General features: G+C 39.2%; 2 protein-coding genes across 6 annotated transcripts in view; one reads left to right on the forward strand and one right to left on the reverse strand.

The window, feature by feature from the left end:
- Positions 1 to 2,404, forward strand: part of nckap1 (NCK-associated protein 1) — a 39,708-nt gene extending 37,304 nt beyond the window's left edge. For all 4 annotated transcript variants that reach the window (XM_084949344.1, XM_084949345.1, XM_084949346.1 and 1 more), the window contains one exon: positions 198 to 2,404. In XM_084949344.1, the coding sequence (XP_084805470.1) occupies positions 198 to 314 (117 nt within the window). In that variant the 3' untranslated portion in view covers positions 315 to 2,404. The remainder of the gene's footprint in view (positions 1 to 197) is intronic.
- Positions 2,296 to 19,945, reverse strand: ppp1r1c (protein phosphatase 1, regulatory (inhibitor) subunit 1C). 2 transcript variants are annotated; one of them, XM_084949350.1, is made up of 6 exons: positions 19,796 to 19,945; positions 18,198 to 18,255; positions 14,293 to 14,330; positions 13,575 to 13,629; positions 9,668 to 9,871; positions 4,225 to 7,668 (listed from the first exon to the last, which is right to left on the reverse strand). In XM_084949350.1, the coding sequence occupies exons 1-6, from the start codon at positions 19,874 to 19,876 to the stop codon at positions 7,613 to 7,615; spliced, it is 492 nt and encodes a 163-aa protein (XP_084805476.1). In that variant the 5' UTR covers positions 19,877 to 19,945; the 3' UTR covers positions 4,225 to 7,612. The 2 variants fall into 2 exon arrangements, with proteins under 2 accessions (XP_084805477.1, XP_084805476.1); XM_084949351.1 differs by lacking the exons at positions 4,225 to 7,668; positions 9,668 to 9,871 and adding an exon at positions 2,296 to 4,217 and having other exon boundaries at positions 19,796 to 19,943.
- Positions 19,946 to 21,902: the final 1,957 nt, after the last annotated feature.

A 21,902-nucleotide genomic window follows, 5' to 3' on the forward strand; every position in this document is an offset into this window, starting at 1 on the left:
ACTTTATCTGTCGAGACTTGTTCCTCTTTTAAAAGTAAAACATCCTAAAAATCAACTATCAAAGCTATATCAGGATGTGAAAAAAAATGGATTCAAGTTGAAGTGCAGAACTATTTTTAACATTCAAGTATACTTCTGAGTATTACCGTATATTTCCAATCGTCTAAGAGTTGTTCTGCATTTCGTTTCTGCTTCAGATTGTGCAGGAGTCTCCCTTCCTCACCATGGACCTGCTGGAGTCCTGTTTCCCTTACGTCCTGTTGCGAAACGCCTACCACGCCGTCTACAAACAGAGCATCAGCGCTAATGCATAGACACACACACAGACACTAACCACACAAAGGCATACCTTATAGTCTGCTATTGAATGGGGGTACAGACAAAACAAATACACACTACCAGAGTACACTAAATCCAAACTAAACACACTAATCTATGCCTACAAAGCCTCAGCGTGTTCGGACAAAAAAGCAACACTGTCGGCATTTAACACTAAACGCGTAGCATTGAAAACAAATCCACTCAAAATATAAGAAGAGCGTATGAAACACAAGTGCTCAAATTAAAAAGAGGAGGGAAAAAACACAACATATGAACAGAAACACACGAGCTGGATGAAGTTGGGGGATCAGTGTCTTTATTTTAATCGTACCGTTTCCATGATGTTGCCAGGGACCACGACCATAGCAACACAAAAAATACATAATGTTTGGTTGGTATAAAAGAACAAAAGTATAAATATATAGTATATATATATAGTTGACACTAAAATATTTTTTTTTCTCCTTTGTTTTTTTTAGTTTTTTTTAATTCTGCAATGAAAGTTTTGAGAACTTTAGTAGCCAGCTGATAACTACTATGTGGTGATGGATTTTTGGATGCTTACTTTGAGAATGCAAATGATTCTGATGTTTTTGTGGGGTTTATTATTATTCTTATTATATTTCTTTTATGGATGCGGGGTGAGGATTCCTGTGTTGATACTGAAAGACATGTTGCTCGTTAATCTGAGTTTACACACGCGTACAGATACACAATCCCGAGCAGATCTACGGTTCCAAACACTAATCTTCGACCATTTCCTAGCAAACAAACACACGCACACACACACACACACACACACACACACACACATATTCAGACGGACACACACTTGTATAACATGGTGATGTTTTCTTTCTTTTTTTTCTAGCTAGTCGTAACATGAACATTTTGTGGGTAAAGATATAATATCTGTATTCTACTTTGATGTGAAGCTGTCTGTTTTTAATGTTTATGTTTTGTTATTTTTATGACGACGACAATGACGATTTGCCAAATGTGTTGACACTAAAAAAAAGAAAAGTGTGTATCAGGGCTTGGAAGGATTGGAGTGTTGACAAGTGGTGAGAAATGCCATTTTTGGGGCGTTTTCAGTGTTTGATGCCAGCTCTGCGGCAGCTCTGTTAAACTCTTACAGTGGGAACAAGCAAAAGAAAACACTTGCAAGTATTCCCCTCAGCTCCCCTGACTGACGCTGCAGTAGGTGCTACATGTTGTCTGCGGTAGAGTAAAACTGCAAAATAACCCCTAATCAGAACGAGTCCACTCGTGGCTCCTGGAAAGGAGCTTCGTTGTTCTTTTGAAGCCCTACTGAAGCAGCTGGGGGAAGCACGCCTTACTCAAAGGCACCTTAGCAGCAGCTGATGATAGCTGACCATCTATAGTCCAGTTATATAACTGTTTAACTTTAATACTAAGGTCATTTTAACCACCTAACACTAATAAAAAAACATAAGATGAACTGGAGCTGCAATAAGAATAAAAAAAAAATTATTATTCACCCTCAGTGCCGCTTTCACTGGATTTGCAAATTCTGGTCGAAGGGGCATCCACCAATGACTCTTACATATTTGCGACGGTTGTGTGGGACCTTAAAGGACAGATGGACAACTTTTACAAAGTGCAGTCTGATTTTTATTTTCTTCCTCAATCAGAGCACAGCAGGGGCTACGTAATGAGACACAAACCTTACTCTCCTTAAGTTAGCCCTTTGCTAGTGTAATACTAACCCCAAGGCTCTGTCTGAAGGTTCATTCTGCATACTACTCATGACTTTTAACCACTGCTGGAGTTATTCTGCAAGTGGCTGCAAAGTGAAGTCATATTTACAGAATGTAGCAGGAACACAGAAAAATGTTCAAAAAGGTGTTTCTTCTGTGGCGAGTCAGTAGTTTGCATTATGAGCTTGTAAGGACAGATCCGTGGACACATTCTGCAATTTGATGTGGAATGGTTGCTGTTTTACTTTATAACTTCTTTTTTTTTTTTTCTTCTCTTTATTTTTTTTTTTGTGTTTCTGATTCCAACTTGTAACTTAAAATGACATGAATAAAATAAACTTTAGGGCTGTGTCAGACCTGAACTCTGAGTGTGTGCCACTACCTGCGATGAATGAGGTAAAAACCGGTAAGTATGAACACACAAGGGTAATTCACAGTCAGGTGACAAGTTAGACTTTAAGCAGCAGGTAACCAATCTACTCAGGACTCCTGCAATGATCTACAAGTAAACAACTGTTCAAAAAAATCAATAATAAGATATTGCTTTTTGTTACTTTGTGTTATTTTATTCAATTATTCAAGATTTTATGGCATTCCTAACAAAACTACTTTGGTAGCCTTGCAGTGTCATAGAAAAGCCACCAGGAGGCATCCAAGATGAAGACAAAAAGTATACAGTAAATTCCTGGTGGCTAAGGGTGTAGCATATATGTTGTCAAATTTGACAAGTTATTGCAGTTATTTATAAGTGCCGGTGACGCCGATCACGTACGCAGAAGAACAACATATGGTAATAAAAAACATAACTCATCTTCAAAGCAATCCATTATAATAATACGTGGTACATTTAGAAATTCCTCATCAAATCCAGTTTATTTGAAGAAAAACAAAAGTAGATGTAGACAAATGTATCATGATACAGAATTGCAGCAAATTAAAGTGGCAGTTTCCAGTGATTGGATGCAGATTTTTGAAACCATTCAGTGAGTAAAATGATGAAAAGCTATAATAAGTTGACATTTCTAATGTCAGCAACAAACTGCTGGAATCAAATCTCAAGAACACTTTTAAAATTAAATGCAACACAACAGAACTTTTACATGGTGTGCAGTTTAATAAGACACAAAAAGAAGGGGGAGGGACAATGACCTTTGCTCCTGAGTGTAGCCAGTAATATTTGTGCTTTTCCAGTTAGATGACAGAATGTTTGAAGAATGTCTTATAAACCTTTAGGGTCAACCCGACAATCAATGCAACCTTCGATCAAAATACTGCAATATTTATTGCAATATTTATTGCAGTATTTTGTGTGTTTAAGATATGCTTTGCCAACAAGCTGCAATCTCACGGTGGACATTTTGAAAACTTCTGATGGGAAATGTATACAAATTAAAATTAATACATGTATAAATACATATTTGAAAATCCTCCTAATCATGTAGAAGAGAAGTTGGATGATAACATTTCTGCTATATTTTCATTCTATATTTTTGAAATTTGCCAACTATGTATTAGATCCCATGTTATATCTAGTTGCTATCCAATGTAGCTAATGTAATCTAGGTAGAATTAAATGTACCTAGATTCATTTCCTCCTTGATATTTAAAAACTTTAAAATGATATAAAATGTATAAACAAACAATTGTATAAACAATTTTCCTTCATATATTAGGACAAGCTTGAGATGATAATGTTTAGTTTCCCACCAGAAGCATTTAAAAGTCATCTGGGACAGTTTAAGGTTCTTTTTTTTAATCAATTCTGTTTAAGAAAAAAACATTTCTGCCCTTATTTGTGAACTAAATCTGAGCTCATTTTAATTGTTATGTACTTGGGTGTTAGTTGTGGTCAGGTGACTGTCAGCTGGGCTGTTCCCCTTTTGTTTAAAGTGAAGGAGGAGATGCTGGTTGAACACGTTTCTTTACCTACTGTGATTAAAACCTTAACTGAGCTTTCTATAACCCCCACACAGGTCAGCTTTCCCAACAAGCCCGGACATGCACAGTAGGTGCTTGACTTGGATGGAGATGGGTGTTTGAATCCGTCTTGGGGTTTGTCCAGAATATCCACAAATAAATTTGGCCGCCTGTTCAGTGCTGAGGTTTCTCTGCTGGACTAGTCGTCCTGAGCGCTGCCTTCCTCCTCTTCCTCTGGCACAGAGCTTTCCAGCTTACCTGCACAGACACACGCGACAAATGTACCAAAGTCTGCTGAGTGAATTTCAGTTTCTACTGTATTCGAATGATTCTCATACACCTTGAAGGTGTATGCATTTAATTACCTACGCAATGAAAAGAAACCATTACATGATCATAATATTGTCATATAATTAACTTGAGTGTAGCACTTCAATCTTTGTAAAAGCTTTCTGTCGTGTTGTCAAAACACTAGAGAAGCTCGTGTTTTGACAAAACAAGAGAAGCTTTATATAATAAATACTTAATGAACGACAGCTTTACAATATTATTGTTATAAAGCCGATGTCTTTGGCTTCTGACTACTGAAATACATTCATGTTCAGTAGCACAAATGACCATTTAAAAATGGTAAATGGCCTGTATTTGTATAGCGCTTTACTAGTCCCTAAGGACCCCAAAGCGCTTTACACAACCAGTCATCCACCCATTCACACACACTGGTGATGGCAAGCTACATTGTAGCCACCGTGGGGCGCACTGATAGAGGCGAGGCTGCCGGACACTGGCGCCACCGGGCCCTCTGACCACCACCAGTAGGCAATGGGTGAAGTGTCTTGCCCAAGGACACAACGACCGAGACTGTCCAAGCCGGGGCTCGAACCGGCAACCTTCCGATTACAAGGCGAACTCCCTTAGTGGTTCAAAAAGGCAATGATGTCCAAGTATTTACGGATATTTACTCTGTTTAAACAATTTTTTCATGCCTGTTATGCAGTTATTCCTCAGCCCTGTAAGCTCCCACCCGACTCCTCCATGAGCTGCATGAGTACAAGAGTTTAGGTTTGATGGGCAGCATCCAAGTTTTAGTTTTCTAGCAGTTAGAAGTCATTAAAGGAGAACACTGTACTACACTGGAAAATGAGAGGTAAACATCCAAACACAACTACAGCCTTATCGTATCAGACGGTAAATGCGTGTAGCTCATACGTGTAGCTTCTTTACAATCTTTCCTCATTTGTTGCATAATGAACAGTGTCAGCATCATGGACGTGTGAAGCGAGCCTTTAATTGTGAGATTAGAGACTGAAATCCGAGTAAGAGCTCAGTCAGACTTTTATGTTTATTTCTTAGCATTTTTACTCTTCTCTCATTTTAAAATATTTTTCTCAAATCAATAGAATAATAACATAAATTAATTCTTGTTAGAGTCTTATCAAGGCAGTGGTTTAAATGACACTGAGCCAGCTGTAAGGTCACATGTCTGACATCAGCTCAACTTTTATTTTGAACTGTAAATCAACCAAGATAAACTTTGAGAAAAGTTGGTCAGCTGATGGTTATTCAGAGTTGAAATGTTTGCCCAGAACAGGAAGAGACCTCTGGCAGAATAAGGAGGGGCAGCTGTCAGCTGCAGCTGGAGGTGAGGAGACCGAGCGGGAAAGAGACGCACAGAGAGATGACCAAACCCAAACTACAGGTGAGAGCAGGAAAGATAATAACACTGCAATTATGGCTTATAATGAAACACCCTGCTGTCCACGCAGAATCTGAAATAGTTATTTGTGTTCATGGACATGAATTGTCAGCACAAGTTTGTAGATAATTTGTTGGGTTTCAGTAGTAATCAGAAAGATCTGTGACACATACTTTTTCTAGATAAAGCTTTGCAACAGTAACCAAGAAACCAGGTTTTAAAAACGTGACAGACACTGTGGTCAGTGCCTCCAAAAAAGTCAATACATTAAAAAAAAAAAAGGTCTTACAATGATACAAAAATCTGTTTGTAAACTCCTCCTACATGATCTGGCACACAGGTACATCTTTCACCCCATATGATGACATCATCATGCTTCTCAAAATTACACATTTGTAGCTTGTGCTCCTATAACAACTTCTAAAAGCATATTATGATTTTAATTGCATGACTGTAACATGCACTTATATCAACAAGCCTTTTATATACACAATATATCGTGACATTAACTATTTGACTACTTCACAATCCGCCTAGCAACCACCTAACGATGGACTGTATATTAATAACACAAAGGAAGTGTGAAAATCTGAGATGTGTGTGCCACATTGGGCTGCTTTTGTGAGAGGTGAAGTGATTTGTTCCACCATCAACCTTTCCGAACACCAAATGGGAATTCTTAGACTTTTAAAAGTGGAAAATATGAATTTTGCCATTATGTCCATGAATCAGAAGTGCAAGGAAAGAGTTAACCTGGTGAGATCACAGTAATTGATGAAGACCTTCGAGTTTTTCTCCTAATTCTCATTAACTGGAGGACAAAAAATAAAAATAATGAACACACAAAAGTATTTGGTAGCGCTTGCTGATCCCATACAGTTATCATAGTCCTCCTTAGTATTCCCGTTTATAAATACAGATTTGTTTATCCATCTGTTACTGTTACACCGTGTAAAGGCATCACTGCTAATAATAATCATAACCATTGTCATAATGATATATCTGTACTTATAATACTGTATAATTCTTAATAGTGTGACATTATTATAAGATGCTAAGTATTTATATATAAAAAGTCCTTTTTTTCTCTTGTTCTTTTTTTTCCATCCATGAGTCAAAATGTCAGGTTTTCTGGAAATTTTGACTTTCTAACTAAAACTCCTAACTCAGTTTTGCATTATGAAGGCAGTTTTAAGCTGCCTAACCTGAACTTTTGCCACTTTTGACAGGATGCAGTTTTAAGCAGGATTCAAAGATAAACCAGATAACGATGCATTTAACCACCTGTGATAGTAAAGCCACTTCTTCTCACAGCACATCCTGTCTGTGGATTGTTTTTATTTCCCCCCTCTCACGGCCTTGGGATTTAAAAACACCAGGACTCGTGCTGCATAAACCAAGCACTCCTTTACAACTCCACATGTTAATGCAGTGATGTGCAGATGCTGATCTCCAGATAGTCACGTCGCTGCGGATATAAATGCTTTAATCTCTTAATGGTTGTCTCAGTCTGCTCTGCTCTATCCCACATGGCTTCATATTTAAAGGAGGAATAGGACATCGTCAGACATTTTGTTTTTTGTTTTTTTGTTGGGGAAGGATAAAAATGTGCTGTTGCTTAAAACCACACTCAACATGAAGCCAAACCCCAAATGCAAAAATGTTTCAGCCTAAACGTATGTTTTTTTTAAACGGTCTTGAGAAAGTAGGACAAAGACGTGCTTGAATATAATCTTTATTTTTACAGCCAAAGTTTTTAAAGTTGGTACATCCAGCTAAAATCTTTTATGTGCATGTGTGTGCGCATGAAAGCGCGTGAGAGCTGCTACCAAATCAAATCATACTGCATATAGGTGTAGCATAAGAGTGAAGCAGAGTGTTAATAGGATGTGATGAACACCAGTGAGAAAGATGAAGGGGAAAGTCGGTTACTGAGAGACGAGGAGATGAAAGGCGGCTATCGGGAGACAGAGTCCGGACTGGACACTTCCTTTTTGTGGTCACATGACAAATCTGAGAAATGGGAAGAGAAGAGGAAGGATGGAAGAAGGCAGAGGAGTGGAATATCATGCAAAGCCACAAGAAGATAAGAGAGGGAGACACAGGAGTTGTGCTGTTAGTAGTCTCTTCTCAACAAATTTCAAATCACAGACTGTTAGTATGGAAATGTGAGCATACAGTGAAGGTTAGAGTATGTGCATCAGTGATTATTTTAGAGAAATAGCAGATTTTGGACACTCAGGATTCGAGTAAAAGCAGCAGCTGTTTACAGTCGCAGTTCTTCCTTTCTAATAGACTAAGCTAAGAAAAATATCTGGTTCTTTAGCTGCTCGATGTTCAGCTTTCCCAGCTCACCTGCTGGGAGGTGGTTTTCTCAGGACTAGGCTGCGGTGGCTGATAAGAGCAGGCAGCTGAGAGACTAGAGCTTAATTTATAGTACTGCATTGAATCTTTGCTGTAGTGATCGATGTCGTTTGAATTTATACACTGGTGTGTCTGCATAACTCTGCTGTCAGAAGTAAAACTCCGCTAATAAATCCTGAACAACAGTTAATTTCATGGCTATACAGGAAGGAGAGAAGACTTAAAGCTGAGTGCAAACACAACTTTGAAATGTTTTTGCACTGGCAAAATGCGAGCTTGTTTATTATTTTAATGAGCAAACTCGATACAACTACATCCCATTACAGTTTGTTTCATGGAAATAATGTCCTTGGGCTAATCAGTAAACTGTTTGCACTGCATCTATGCACTCATTATCGTCTATCCAAGGTTCAGTTTCAGTGTACTTTAGTGCACAGTACTGTAAATGTCTTTCTCCAACACTTTCATATTCCTCATAGTGGATCCTGTGGCCTTTCTGCTGGGACAGGTAATCTCTCCAGCTATACCTGAGTCTTCTCTCATCTGTGTGTGACCTGAAAACCTCCAAGGCAGGAGGCGCCAGTCTTATTTAAAAAAGGCACTTCAACAGTCTGCTTTCAGCATGAATCCCCCCCCCCCCCCCCCCCCTTTCTAACTATGCTGTCTGTGGCCCCTGGAGGATCTCCTGAGGATAATGGGTCATGCTTGCTCAGAAGATAATAACCCCCTTCAGCCTGACCTTGGAGGGGAGCTTGCTCACAAGTGTCTGGCCAGGCCTGAATACATGGGTCCTAATTTAGAAAGGAAAATAACATGGATCTCCTGGCCTGTAGGTCCATACCTATTATTATATTCAATGCAGTACTATAAATGACACTGATATAGTTTCTGCGTATGCAAGCATAGCTAGATCTGCAGCAGGGCTGTGCATTGGTCCTACACACAACTTTGCAGACCTTCGTCTACATGCTATAGCCCTGTAGTGTCACCGGTGTTGGCCAAATGTTTGTGCTGTTTAATATCCCTACACATGAAGGTACAAAAGTCATAACAAACAATTACTTTGTAGTGAAGTGAGTGTTAAAAACAGTGGAAAGTGTTCAGGTTAGCAATTTAAATAGCATCATCACTGATGGGCTATTTAATGTTAGGTCTTTTAGAGGACTGCACAAGCATGTCTGCACTGGCTGTATACCCATAGTCCAAAAGGTAATACCGTGCATAAATGCAAATATAATTTTGTTTCTTGTTATTTTATTTTATGACACTTTATCTGCAGTACTTGCATGCAACTTAATCTGGCTTTTGCTGCTGGCAACTTCACAATATCATAATTTAGTCTTGAAATGAACATGCGTGTGTGCATGTGTGTGTGTGTGTATTTGTGTGTGTGTGTGTGTGTGTGTGTGTGTGTGTGTAAGGCCAACTGTTTACTCCAAAAAGTCAGATTATGGTATGAGAACTGTGTTTTGGGTTTCAATTTTACTCTATGCCATTTAGTTGGCATGGAAGTCACTAAACTAGCTGACCTTGAAGACAAAGTAAGTCATTATTGTGTTACAACTAGACAAAAGTGATTGGTTTGGGGTTTTTTGGAGTACGCTGCTGACCAGTTGGTGTTATGTATGTCCAGCTAAAAATATTTTACCCCCTGAACTGTTGCTCTCTGCCACTCCTCTCTCTTGATTGGCTAACAGCAGACTCGCCTCATTCCCATTGGCTTCCTCTGGCCCATTGTGATTACCCCACATTGCAGCGGTAACATAGAGCTCTGCTGTGACTGGGCTGAGCTCGCTGTCTGTCTCACAGAGCCCTGCCCCCAGAAGGTGTTGCTCCACCCCCAGCTGAAGCTCTGAGGAGAGAAGAGCACCTCTAGTGGAGATACACTTCAACTACAGGCACATCACTTTAGCGCAGAAACAGCTCAAGATAGCAAAAGTAAAAAGGAATTTGTAGAATGAAAATGAAAGGGACCAAATTAGAAGACCAAAAAGTTAAACTGAAGGAGAGCAAAACAGATTTGGCTTCTAGTAACATCAGAGTTAAACCAGAGGAATATGTATCACTTGTAGAAGAAGTCTGTGAAGGTTCTCAGTCATCCAGTTGAATGTAGTCTAAGGCAGCGGTCCCCAACCCCCGGGCCTCGGACCGGTACCGGTCCGTGAGTCATTTGGTACCGGGCCGCGAGAGTTGAGGCTCAGGTGTGAAATGTATAGTTTTCAGGGTTTTTATCGGTTTTCAGCGTTATTTTGTTATCGTTTTTATCGTTAACTCGGTTTTCCTGAGTCTTTTCACGTGTGTTATGAATAAATCTTCTTTTTTTGGTACCGGTACTAGTTTTATTTTGTTGTATTTATCCGCGACACCTTAAAGGCCGGTCCGTGAAAATATTGTCGAGCATAAACCGGTCCGTGGCGCAAAAAAGGTTGGGGACCGCTGGTCTAAGGAGCTTGGAAACAAAAGCATCTGGACCTTTTTAGGTTTCTTGAAGATGTTTAACCTCTCATCCGAGAAGCTTCTTTAGTTCTAAGAGCAATTGGTAGAGAGTCATCTGCATCTAAAGGACTAAGGTCACTCTTTCGAGGATGTTCACATTTTGGACAAAGAAGAGTGATGGTTTGAAAGAGGAGTGAAAGAAGCATCTATGTCCACTGTGAACGACCATCTTTGAACAGAGGCTTACGACACCAACTGTCTGCCATCTATAATCCAGTTTTGAGATCCCTTCCCAGACGCCTTAAAGCCCACTCACATCCTGGGCCTTTTGACCTCAGGAAGTCACATGATAGGGTGGGGCTAGATTTCACAATGGGTTCATCCGAAACCTTGGCTGATTGTGACCCACACCCATTTTCACACCTTGGCTCATGTGATTAGGTAGAGGATCAATAGGGGGTCCATGACCCTCCTGGGAACACTCGCATAGGTCTTAAAATCTGGGACTCTCCACCAATTGCTCTCAGATTTGAAGAAGCTTCTTGGGTGAGAGGTAAAAAGTCTTCAAGAAACCTAAAAAATCCATACGCTTTTTCTTTTCAAGCTCCCTAAACTATCACTTGTAGATTTTTAGCAGTTGCTGATTTACTGTAAAAGTTTAGGCTCTTAAGGAAGAACTTTTGTATTTTATAAGTTTGTCAAATATAATATTGAATCACACACAGATCAAGGTTAATATAGTTGGAACTAAACTTAAAAACTTAAAAGTATATTAATAATAATAACAATAATAATAATAATAATAATGAACCCTGAGAAAGTGAAGACTAAAACTATTAAATACTATGTGTATTTAAAAATGATAAAAATTGTTTATTGTTTGAATTAAGGTTTTTGTTTTGTCAACAGTGTGTGCCTGATGAGGCTTTAATGAAATATAATATTTAAAAAAAAAAAAAAGTACGACAGTGAGAGAAAACATGAAACACCGCGCTGGGACAGTAGATTTATAAATAAAAGTTTTTTTCCTTATCCAACAAAATGTAAATGCTTGCTATGGATTTAGTGCATAGGCAGTTACTCAAGAGACTATTAGCCACACACACACACACACACACACTCTTTCTCGCTCTCTCTCTCTCTCTCTCTCTCTCTCTCCCTCTTTCACTTAGTCTTACATACACACTCACTCAGCTGGGATCAATAAAAGAAAAGCTTTTACAGTCTCCACTTCCCGGAATCAAGTCAGTGCTGCACTCTCTGCACAGACTTATATGTGCTGCGTTCTTTTTCTTTCCTCATTGTAATTTCCCCCTTAAAACACACACCTTTTTCTGCGTACTCCTAAAGCAGAGTTGTCCGTGCTCCCCGGATATAAAAAAATCACCAGTGTGTTTTTTTCCCTCTTTTTTCTCAATCAGCCTCTCCTGTTCTGCAGCAGTTGCATCACTTCCTCTGATTCCTGCTTTCCATGTAGAATCTCTATAATAGTTTCATCAATTATTCAGCTCCAGCGACGATAACAAAATGACAAAAACTGCTACAGGAAAGTCATGCTAAAAGACGGGTGCTTTTTGCATTGTTTTGCTGGCGACAGCTGAGACGCTGCCTGAGTTGACAAATGAATCTGTTCCACCAATTAAGTCCCTGCAAATCCGTGCTTCTGATCAAAGTATTCATCAGACCATTATTCACAGCCGATTAGGCCTAGAGTACAGCATTTCTATGAACTATATTTGACATAAGTGGTTATTAATCCATCCATACTTTAAAGAGGACCTCTTCTGCTCAGTTCCACCTTCATAATTTTGTAATCTTGGACTCTAGAATTACATGATTAACAGTTCAGAATCATTTTTATTCATGTTATGCTGGGGCCCTTACTTCATCGTCTTCTGTCTGAACCAGGTTGTTTTGCCTTTCTTTGCTTTTAAAGCCACCCTTCCTCTAGATTTTGTCATTGGCTTCTCCTCATAAGTAGAAGTTTGAACGCCCAGAGCTGTGTCCATCTTCCTGAGGACATGTGCTCTCATCCCGAACCAAGACTAGAAAAAGCTGTCTGAAAATGAGCCCTCAGAGGATTCTTCTTTTTTAAAAAAACATTTGCCTGATTCCCTTTAATATAAACACCCACCGCTGTGGCAGGATATATATATGAGCGATAATAAAGGAAAAAAGACGAGCCATTAGAAGTAACCCTGACTACCTTCTCTCTGTCACGCTGCCAGCTGGAAATCAGATCACAGGCTGGGAAAAACAGGGCCAGAGGCTAAAGAACAAACAAGGCCAAAACTCAGACTAAAGAAAGGAAATCTTAAGAACAACAAATATGTGAAGCAAAACAAACAGAGCTTCCATCCTAAAGGCAGAACATACAGATACCACGAAACTTAAGAGAGGAGGGAAGAGACTAGTGTGTACACAGCTGCAAGCAATGACATTGCAGACATTAGAGGATATCGTATCGAAATTTTGTAGAAAATAAAATCAATAGACTGAATGAAAATACACGCATAAGGACAAGTTTGTAGCTTTTATTCTGACTATAAATCATGTGTTAGTTATTGAATATTGCTGGTTGGATAACATTTTCTAACAACATGCAGACTGTCGGCTCGGTCTCGCTCAAATCAGACTGATTTTGATGATGCCAAAGAGATACAATAAAGAGTCTGTTGCTAATTATCCAAAACTTTAAGCTCGTCTGAGTCAAAGATGTGTAATTGATTTATAAAAAAACATCAACAGTAGATGCTTTTATTTCTGTTTCTGTGCCTTTTCATAGACTACAAAGACAAACGCTGTCGCAGCTCCTTAAACATGTAGAATCTTTACTTTTCTATCAGTGATGCTACATGTTTTTCATTATTGTTTTAATGCACATTCTGGTGTCTTTGTTGTTTCTGGTGCATCTCGTTGGTGTTTTAATTATAGGAAAAATGTGGCTTTTAAAACAATAGATAGCATTTGGGCTTGTGATGCACCACATAAATCCTCATAATCCTCTCCTCGAGGGAAAATTGAACTTTTATGCTTTTTATACACATTGTACACATTTGGGGTTTTTTTGGGTTTTTTTAATTAAATGGAGACGAGGCTGGAACCAGCTGTGTATTTACCTTTCATGGAGGGTGGGGCATAGGTGCTCTGCTTCCTCTGAGAGGACTCTGACGCCTGCAGAGCAAAAGAAAATAAAATCATCGTTGTGACAAAAGTTCAAAATGAAAATTCTCCTCTAACCGTCAAATGACTGAGTGGAGTCCAACGATATCTATTTATCTGCTGTTGTGAATCTTTAATCATAAAAATCTTCCAATAATTGTTTTTCATTCAATAATCAATACATTATTTTTTGCAGTGAACCATGGTTTGAAACGTGAATATGTTTTTAAAAGGATGAAAAAAAAACACCTTGACTATAATCACTTCATTATAATGGGTGGTTGCCTCCAGTTCATCTACACTATGATGTTAAAGTGATAGTTGGATACAGTAATACAAAATCAAAATTAGATTTTTTTTCTAGATTTATTAAAGATTGTCTAATTTTTATAGTTAGTATTTTTAAATTCCTTTTTTCATAAAATGACTGAAAACCTTAAAGATATTTTGCATTTCTGTCATAGATGAGACTGATTACAGTCATGTGAAAAAGAAATGTAACTAAAAGGTTGTTTTGCAGTACTTTATCAGTCGCTAACATTGTGGAGGTCTTTTTTTATTTTTATTTTGCTTATACAGAGAAGATTATTATTATTTTCATCTGACAAATGTTTACCTGTTGCTGAATTTCTCTTTTCCCTGTATCTGTGTGCATTTACAACTATATATACAAACCTGTGAGTCTCCACTGGCATTGTTCTGATCTCCAACATCTGCAGGAGAGATAAAACAACAGAAAGTGAGCTTTATCCTTAAATCCATTTGCCATAACCTCACCTCTTTCTTTTGATTCTTTGCTTTCTTATTAACAGGTTTCCAGCTCAGTAGTGTGAATGCTGGCATTAACAGTTCTCATGGGGGGCGGGGTCTGCCAGCTAGTTCACACCACATAGGTAATGGGTAGCAGGTTTTTAGTAATTTGGCTTCCTCTGTGGCCTGAAGCCATGCTGTGATCCACTTCAAAAACAGCACAGCTGCAGTTTGTACACTTCCCATGTACTGGTGCTGGTCGTGTTAATCAGTATTGATCGCCCATACAGGCATGTAGGGATTATGAGAGAATAGGCCCCTGGTCATGTAAAAAGCCCCTCACCCAGTATGCATGCAGTAACAATACACCCACACGGGAGGAGGTGCAAAGGTGCAAAACAATTCAGTTTTGAGTCTCTGTGGTTGTTTCTTCACCATCTGCTCGGATCTTTTTCTATTATTTCTGCACCTACTTTTGGCTGTCAGATTTTTACTGTGGTCAAAACATGTCATTGCTATCTATAGAAAATTTTATCTGGAGAGAAATTAATTAGTTATTTTATTTAATTCTTTCTTTTTGGCAAACACATAAAACTTAAATCACAAATTAACAAAAAGAACAGTTACTGTTATGATATTATTGATGAGTTCAAATATCAATATGGTATAAATAATACATTTTTAAGCATCATTTTTATTTGTCAATAATGGGATCTGTATTTTTTTTATTGCTTTACATCTGTTTCTGTTGTGCATCTTGTTTAGGTCGATTTGCATCTCTTGGCAGTTTTTCATGTTATTCTTCCAACTTTTCTGCTTTTTGTATTTCTGTGTCTGCTTTGATTTAACAGCCATATTCCCACTCAAAGCACCAAAAGCTTTTAGTGCCAGGAACCTGTTACAAGAAGCTAAAAGGTTCCTATTCTGCTGTTTGCTTGTGTTTCCACTGCCCTTATAAATGCTGAAAAGGTTTGTGCAAATTATTCTGCTAAAATAGTAACGACTGTGTCTACATGTGTGTTACATCTCAGCTGACTCTATCTCTGTCCTCAGTCTGTGTCAGGGCTGCAGGTCTGTGTGCAATTTAGAAAATAACATTTTATTTCTCCGGGTGGCCACCGCTGCTTACTCGTCCTCGTGCTCATTGAAACCACAGACTGTATACAAAAGATGGATGTAGTATCCAGATCTTAAATTATGGCCTGACTGTTACGACGGCCACTGTGACAGATTTGGTATAAACACAGAAAGTACAAAAGTAGCTTCTGGATCGCAGCGCTTTTAACCTGCATCCCTATTAATGACCAGTAGGGGGCGATTTCTCTGTTTGCAAAAACAAGACTGGCTGTATAAAAGTCTGTGAGAAAACACAGTAGGGCTGCAGTCGCCACTCCTAAAGTTCCTAAATTTTTATAAAATATTAGTGACTCTTCTGAAACTTGTGGGTTAAATAATTCTTCCAGAATTCATTTTGACTCCGGTTCCTGTGTCGGAAATGCCCTGACTCCTCCCAGGTTCCTGAAAAGAGGCTTATTTCTGCCAATCTTGTGTTTTCTTCTTCTATGGTCTGTTTAGAATCTCATTCTAGTCATTTCCCCCTTTTTGAAGTTTGCTTCTGTCTCATTTTGCAGTCCTTTGGAGTCTTTTGGCTTTGTATCATTTTTTTAATCACTTGGTTTACTCACTAACAAATGTTAAACAAACGCAACAGAGGTTTCTGGCACAACTTCACCTACTTTCATGGTGCACAGAGAAGAACATCTAAAAGACTCCAGTAACACTTGCAGAATAAAGAACAGCTTTATTGTTTGACCAGTGCATCACAGCTTGTAACCTGACCTTGATATGGTGCAGGAGTTGTAACAAGCACTGATTCTCAGATTCTCTGGAACGGGGACTCCTCAGGGCTCTGCGCCCATGTTTCATCTGCAGGTGATTGATTATCTTATCTTAAACAAAGGAACAAGTGTCTTAACAGCTGCTTGACAAATGTCATCAGCTAAGAGATGAATATCTACACCAAAACTTCTCTGTTTCTTTAGGCTGAAACTTTCATCGTTGAAAAATAAAACAGGTTATTAGCCCCGGATGTTTTTAATCTTTAGATTAATACACATTTAGAGAGTTGATGACATTAAGTCAGCATGAACTACAATTTGCTGTGGAACTGATAACCTGAGATCTGTAACAGATATTGGACTCATTAATGTCCATTATTGGTTGTTGTCTTTTGGCAGCTGCTGCCAATGAGAAGAAATTCCAAACATACAAAATTAATACACCCAAAATAGATTGTGAGATTCAAAAACCTCAGCTCAGTGTGAATGTTTCAGATGACGTCCTACTATACTTGTGGGGACCAACAGTCACCTATGGGGACAAAATGCCCGTCCTCACGAGTTTGAAGGCATTTTTGAGGCTCAAAATGTGGTTTTAGTGTCAGGGTTACAATTAGGTTATGGTTAGGCATTCATTGTTGATGGTTAGGGTAAGCAGCTACGGAAAGCTTTATGTTGAAGAGATGTCCTCACTAAGATATGAAAACGTGTGTGTCTGTGTGTTTCAAAAACACCACTTGTAAGCTGAGAGCACAGAGACCTTTGGCTCTGGGGGATTTTCAACATTAAAGATGCAACTTTAAGACCAAAATGATTTCCTGTAGAAATCAGTAAATGGTAAATAGACTAGTTCTGCTTTTCTACTCTACTGAAAGCGCTTATGTAACAGGGCAAATTCACCCATACATTCATACAAGCACAGAAGTGTTTTCCATCTAACATTGACACTCTGAATGCATCAGGAGTAACTCAGGGTCGGGTGCCTTGTGTAAGAACACTTTGGCTTGCAGACCGCAGCCACAGTAATGTTTTTTTTTTTTTTAACTTAATGTGAAAAATATCTGCCATCATTTCAAAGAGTAGAAAAATATGGAAACTAATTATCAAATTTAGAACATTGGGTCTGCAGTTCCTGTCCCAGTGACCTTATTTGAAAGCATGTGGTTGCTTCTTGCTTTCACAGCTGCCAGCTGCTTCTCCTCCTACAGACCGTCGGGTGTACTGACTGAAAATTAGGAAGAACTACAAATTTAAAGTGGTTTTAGGTCATAATTGGTTAATGGAAATGGTGAGATTAAAAAGAATATTCATGTTTATACCACAGACGATAAAACATTTAGAATTATGTGCAGATTCTCTCAAGACTCTCACTGTTGTGTTTTGAGTGTCATTTGCTAGATAAAGAGGAAGGAGTGAAAAATAACCAAGGTTTAAAAATGAAAACAGTCCTTTCTTTAACTAAGACTTGAAAATCACGAGCTTTAGATTCTTTTTGTGCATAGCATAGCCAATCATGCACAGCAAGATCGAGATATTCTGTGAACTGATTTGTGGCTGCCCTCTGCTGAGAATATTTCTCTCTGTGTGTTGAAGATACTGAAGTTGTTTCTGTCTGTCTCGCTCTCTGGCTTTTTTTTTCCTTTTAAGCAACATTTTTGGGATTTTTCTTTCTTTAGAAATGGACAAAATGGGAGCTTAAAACCACATCGGGCGCCTGCAGAGCTCAGTGCAGTTGTAATGGCACCAGCCTCAGAGCTGAGCTCACAGAATGGAATCAGCGTGATTATTCAATCAGTCGGTTCCCGTGTAGAGGGATTTATAACAGCTTAGAGCACAAACACACACTCTGCAGGCATCCATCAGCCCGCTCTAAACACTCAGATCACTTACCAAAAGTAATCTAATAAAGGTTCCATTACAGCTGCCGCTTTTCAGCAGCCCGTCTCCCACTCTACCTCTCACCCTTTCTCATTTCCTCTTTCCCTGTCTCACCTGTGCCAGGTTGTCTGTAGATCTGCAGAGTGGCAGGAGTTGGTCTTCTGCGGCGGATCTGAGGTAAACACACACACATTTTCATCATTAACCCTTGAAATCATTCGTTGGCTTTGGGAACACCAACTTCAGTCCATTGTCCAAATAATTCTTTATTAAAAATACCAGCTGGAACAAACTGTCCCGACTATCGCAGTGTAAAGAAACACAACGCTGTGCATCTGTGTAAACGTAACAGTGTACTCTTATTAGCAGGGTGAGGTTTATGGGTTTATGATCCCCAGTGCATATTAAAAATACAGTCTGCTACTTAAACTTTTATTACTTGATTCAAGGTTTAAAAGCACAACTTTCCCACAAACCACGCTGTGATAAAGAACAAGAAAAACTCAGAAACTAACAACTGCCGGACTTAATATTTATTTCTCTACCTCATTCTTTGGAAGAGTGTAATATTGAGGACATTTCAAATCCAAATTTCTAATTTTTAAATGCAACTCGTAGTCTATATTCCCAAAGATTTAATGTGCAGACACTTTGGCAACAGTCCCTAACCCCTACAGTGCATGTTTTCTGGGTTTTCCTGGCTCAGAACCAGCCTGTGGGTGTACAACTGCACATTGAAGTAAACACTATACAGTAAGGGCATTCAGACTGTAATCTTATATGACTAAAAAGATCACTTGACCCTTACTGGAAGGTGGCTTTTCAGAAAAGAAAAAAAAAATGATAGCCAGTAGTAAAAAATGCACACTGTCGTTCAATGTTTATTTGACAGGGAGAGGTTGGTGCGATGGTATCTCTTAAAACCATCTGTGAAATTTATCTGTGATTTGTGGGAATGCTGACACTTTCTGAGGCAGTCACTCCCCCAACATAAAGACGTCCATAAAGATGTCAGGAAAAAGCAAAGAGCAGCAACTCCCTGATATATGACGGTTAAGCTTGTTTGTAAAAGCAGCTTATGCTTCTTCCTCTTAGAGCCACTCAGGATCAGCTAAAGAAAAAATGTGCCTCTGCCAGGCTTCTCCACATTTATTGAGGAAACGGTCAGTTAGTAAGAAGTATCCCATTTTACCATGAATGCCTTTGAACCAGAGTAACCCAGAAGAAAAGGTGAGCAAGATTTCTTGGGATTTCCGTCATCAGCTACTTGTAAAACAAACAAGGAAAAGCATTTCTGATTCCTGGAAGAGATGGGAGTAAATACACTATGTAAAAGTTTATGGAAGTTACAGTAAATAAGTCACTGTTAAATTATTTAAATGGTATTTCAGTGTGTATTTTTTTCTGTAATTCTTCATATCATTTATTCAAAGTCACATAAATCTCCTGCACTTAAACGCCTGACCAACAGATGTGAAAACAAAGCTCTTAAAAGTGTCACATGCACTGCAGCTCAAACACAGCATACCCATTAAATACACATGCTGTCAGCCAGATACACAAACGGCCGTTTTCATAATGCCGACTTGCGCACATGCTCTGCACCCACACACCGAAAATTCCCGATAACACACGCAGGACATAAAAGCCCCATTCAGCTCTCACATGCATGAGCCAAACTCTTTGGCCCACACATGCTCGGATACACTCACATGTTCGGCAGCCTGTGGGTCAAGCTGTCCCTGCAGCGGAGGCACAGCGAACTGGATCTTCTTTGGACTGCTGGGCTCCATTATTACTGACTGAGAGATAGAAAGAAAGACAGAGGGAGAGAGAGAGTGGATGTGTGTGTGTGTGTGTGTGTGTGTTTGTGTGTCAAGGAGGGAGGGAATAGAGAGGGAGTGTGGGAGTGGTCTCCTCTTGGCCGATGTGGTCCATTATCACTAATTGACAGATGTGAAGAGCTAGAGAGAAAATGAGGGGGGGAAGAGCAGCCAAGTCGGTGCAGTGTTTTCCGAAACAACATCTGATATTTACTGAAATAGTAAATTTACTCAATTATTTCCAATCTCATGATATTATTCTGTTCATAGAGTGCAGATGTGCCTGGCCTGATCTCACATGTTCACTTGAGCTGCTTCAATTTACAGCTTTCACTTCACCACTAGAAGCCACATTTAGCCCCAGATCAATGCTATTTGAGGTCTGTTACGCTTGAAAGTTATAAGAGTATGGCATTGATTTTATGATGGAAAAAGACCATGTGACCAAAGATGGCAACAACAGGCCTCCATCGTAACTTTTTCTCCGTTTAGCAACATGAGTAGGAATCTGCAGCCGTGCTCTGCTTAGGCATGGTGGAGGAAAATACTAGCACTGAGGTTTTGCAGGTATATCTATCATGGCCACTTTATTAGTTTAGAATGCTTGTATACAGATAGATGACAACTTAAAGGGAAAGCCTGAAACCCTTGACCCCTGCAGGGAGGATATCTGGTAAATCTGTTATGCTACATTTGGTTTGGGTGCTCTAGAGTGAAGGTTTGCTGCAAATCGATGCAAAGCTGCTCTGAGGGATCACATTTATTCCATAATGAAATATTTTTGCCCTGATGGGAGTCGTCTCTTTCAGGATGACATCCATGGGAAACGAGGATGAGGATGAAAACGGTGTGAATCATCTGCCGTGACCTTCACAATCACCAGATCTCAGCCCAGCAGAACACCCGTGGGAGATTTTGGACCAATTTTATTTTAAACCATCACTGAAACACAAAACGACGAGTTGTGCTTTATGCCTCCACAGAATTGATGCCAAGCTGCACTGAAGCTGTTCTGGTGGTACATGGTTGGGCAACATTTTATAAAGCTGCTACAATAATTATTCCGTTTATTTTGTCACCTGTCTGCATCTTTTCATTTAGAAACCAAGAAAAGAAAATCTTAATGAGATGCTAACGTTTTGCTGCATACAGAGTTTTGCCACCAATGAAAGATTTCATTAGTTTGTGTAATTTTTAAATGGTGAAATATAAGAGGAAAATGCATGAGTTTAAATAATACATTTAATGTGTGGTGAAGTTATAGTTTTGGTGTTTGATTATAGAAGCACGTATAAAATCATTTTGTATGTGCTGAGGGAAGTTAAGAGTAAAAAAAAAGGAAGAACGGGGATAAAGAAAAGTCATCCTCCCCTTTGGCTCTCTGCAGATCTGGAGCATTTACATGTTCTACCCCCAACTCTGAAAAAACGCCATCCTTTACCATCAATGACATCAGTGCATGTTTGTGCGTGTGCTGGCAGCCATAGTGGAAACAGTGTGTCCCAGTGGAGACATCTGGAAACTTGGTGGCTACTGTAGGTGGAACAAACCACACACGCATCATACAAAGAGCCTCTTGTTAGTTTTTTCATGCACTTGGAAACCGTCCATTGCTGTTCAGTGAAGGTGAGACAGAAAAGACTGTTGTGTTATCTGCAGCGTACAAGCACCTGCATTTTACCCTCGTAACAGTCGAGTTCCTCTGTGAGATCGTGGGTAACATGTTCTACCAGAATAGATAGATATAGAGTAGTAGTGGGACTACATGCCTTTAGAGCCAGAGTCTTAAGTTCGAGTCCCAGTATATCCAGTAAGGGTCAGAAACAAGAAGGCATTGGTAGGCAAGAGATGAAAATAGGGTGCTCTTGAAATGGGTTGCATGAATAGGATGAGGGACGTATGTTGTCTATAGGCATCTTTCATACCCAACAGCCGCATTGACGACAAAAACTATTAGCAACAGTCTTCTGACATTTGTAAGAAGGGACTGCTCTCA

This window comes from Perissodus microlepis, chromosome 13 (assembly GCF_051167445.1).
Source record: "Perissodus microlepis isolate ML-2025 ecotype Zambia chromosome 13, ASM5116744v1, whole genome shotgun sequence".
NCBI classification, from domain to species: Eukaryota; Metazoa; Chordata; class Actinopteri; order Cichliformes; family Cichlidae; genus Perissodus; species Perissodus microlepis.

Bases quoted from the DNA above. Each gene is read 5' to 3' on its own strand.
- ppp1r1c (XM_084949350.1), bottom strand. From the start codon at position 19,876: ATGGAGCCCAGCAGTCCAAAGAAGATCCAGTTCGCTGTGCCTCCGCTG. The intron at 13,630-14,292 runs GTTTGTATATAT...TTTGCTCTGCAG, and splicing joins ATGCCAGTGGAGACTCACAG to GCGTCAGAGTCCTCTCAGAG. The intron at 9,872-13,574 runs GTAAATACACAG...TTCTCTCCTCAG, and splicing joins TGCCCCACCCTCCATGAAAG to AGCTTCAGCTGGGGGTGGAG.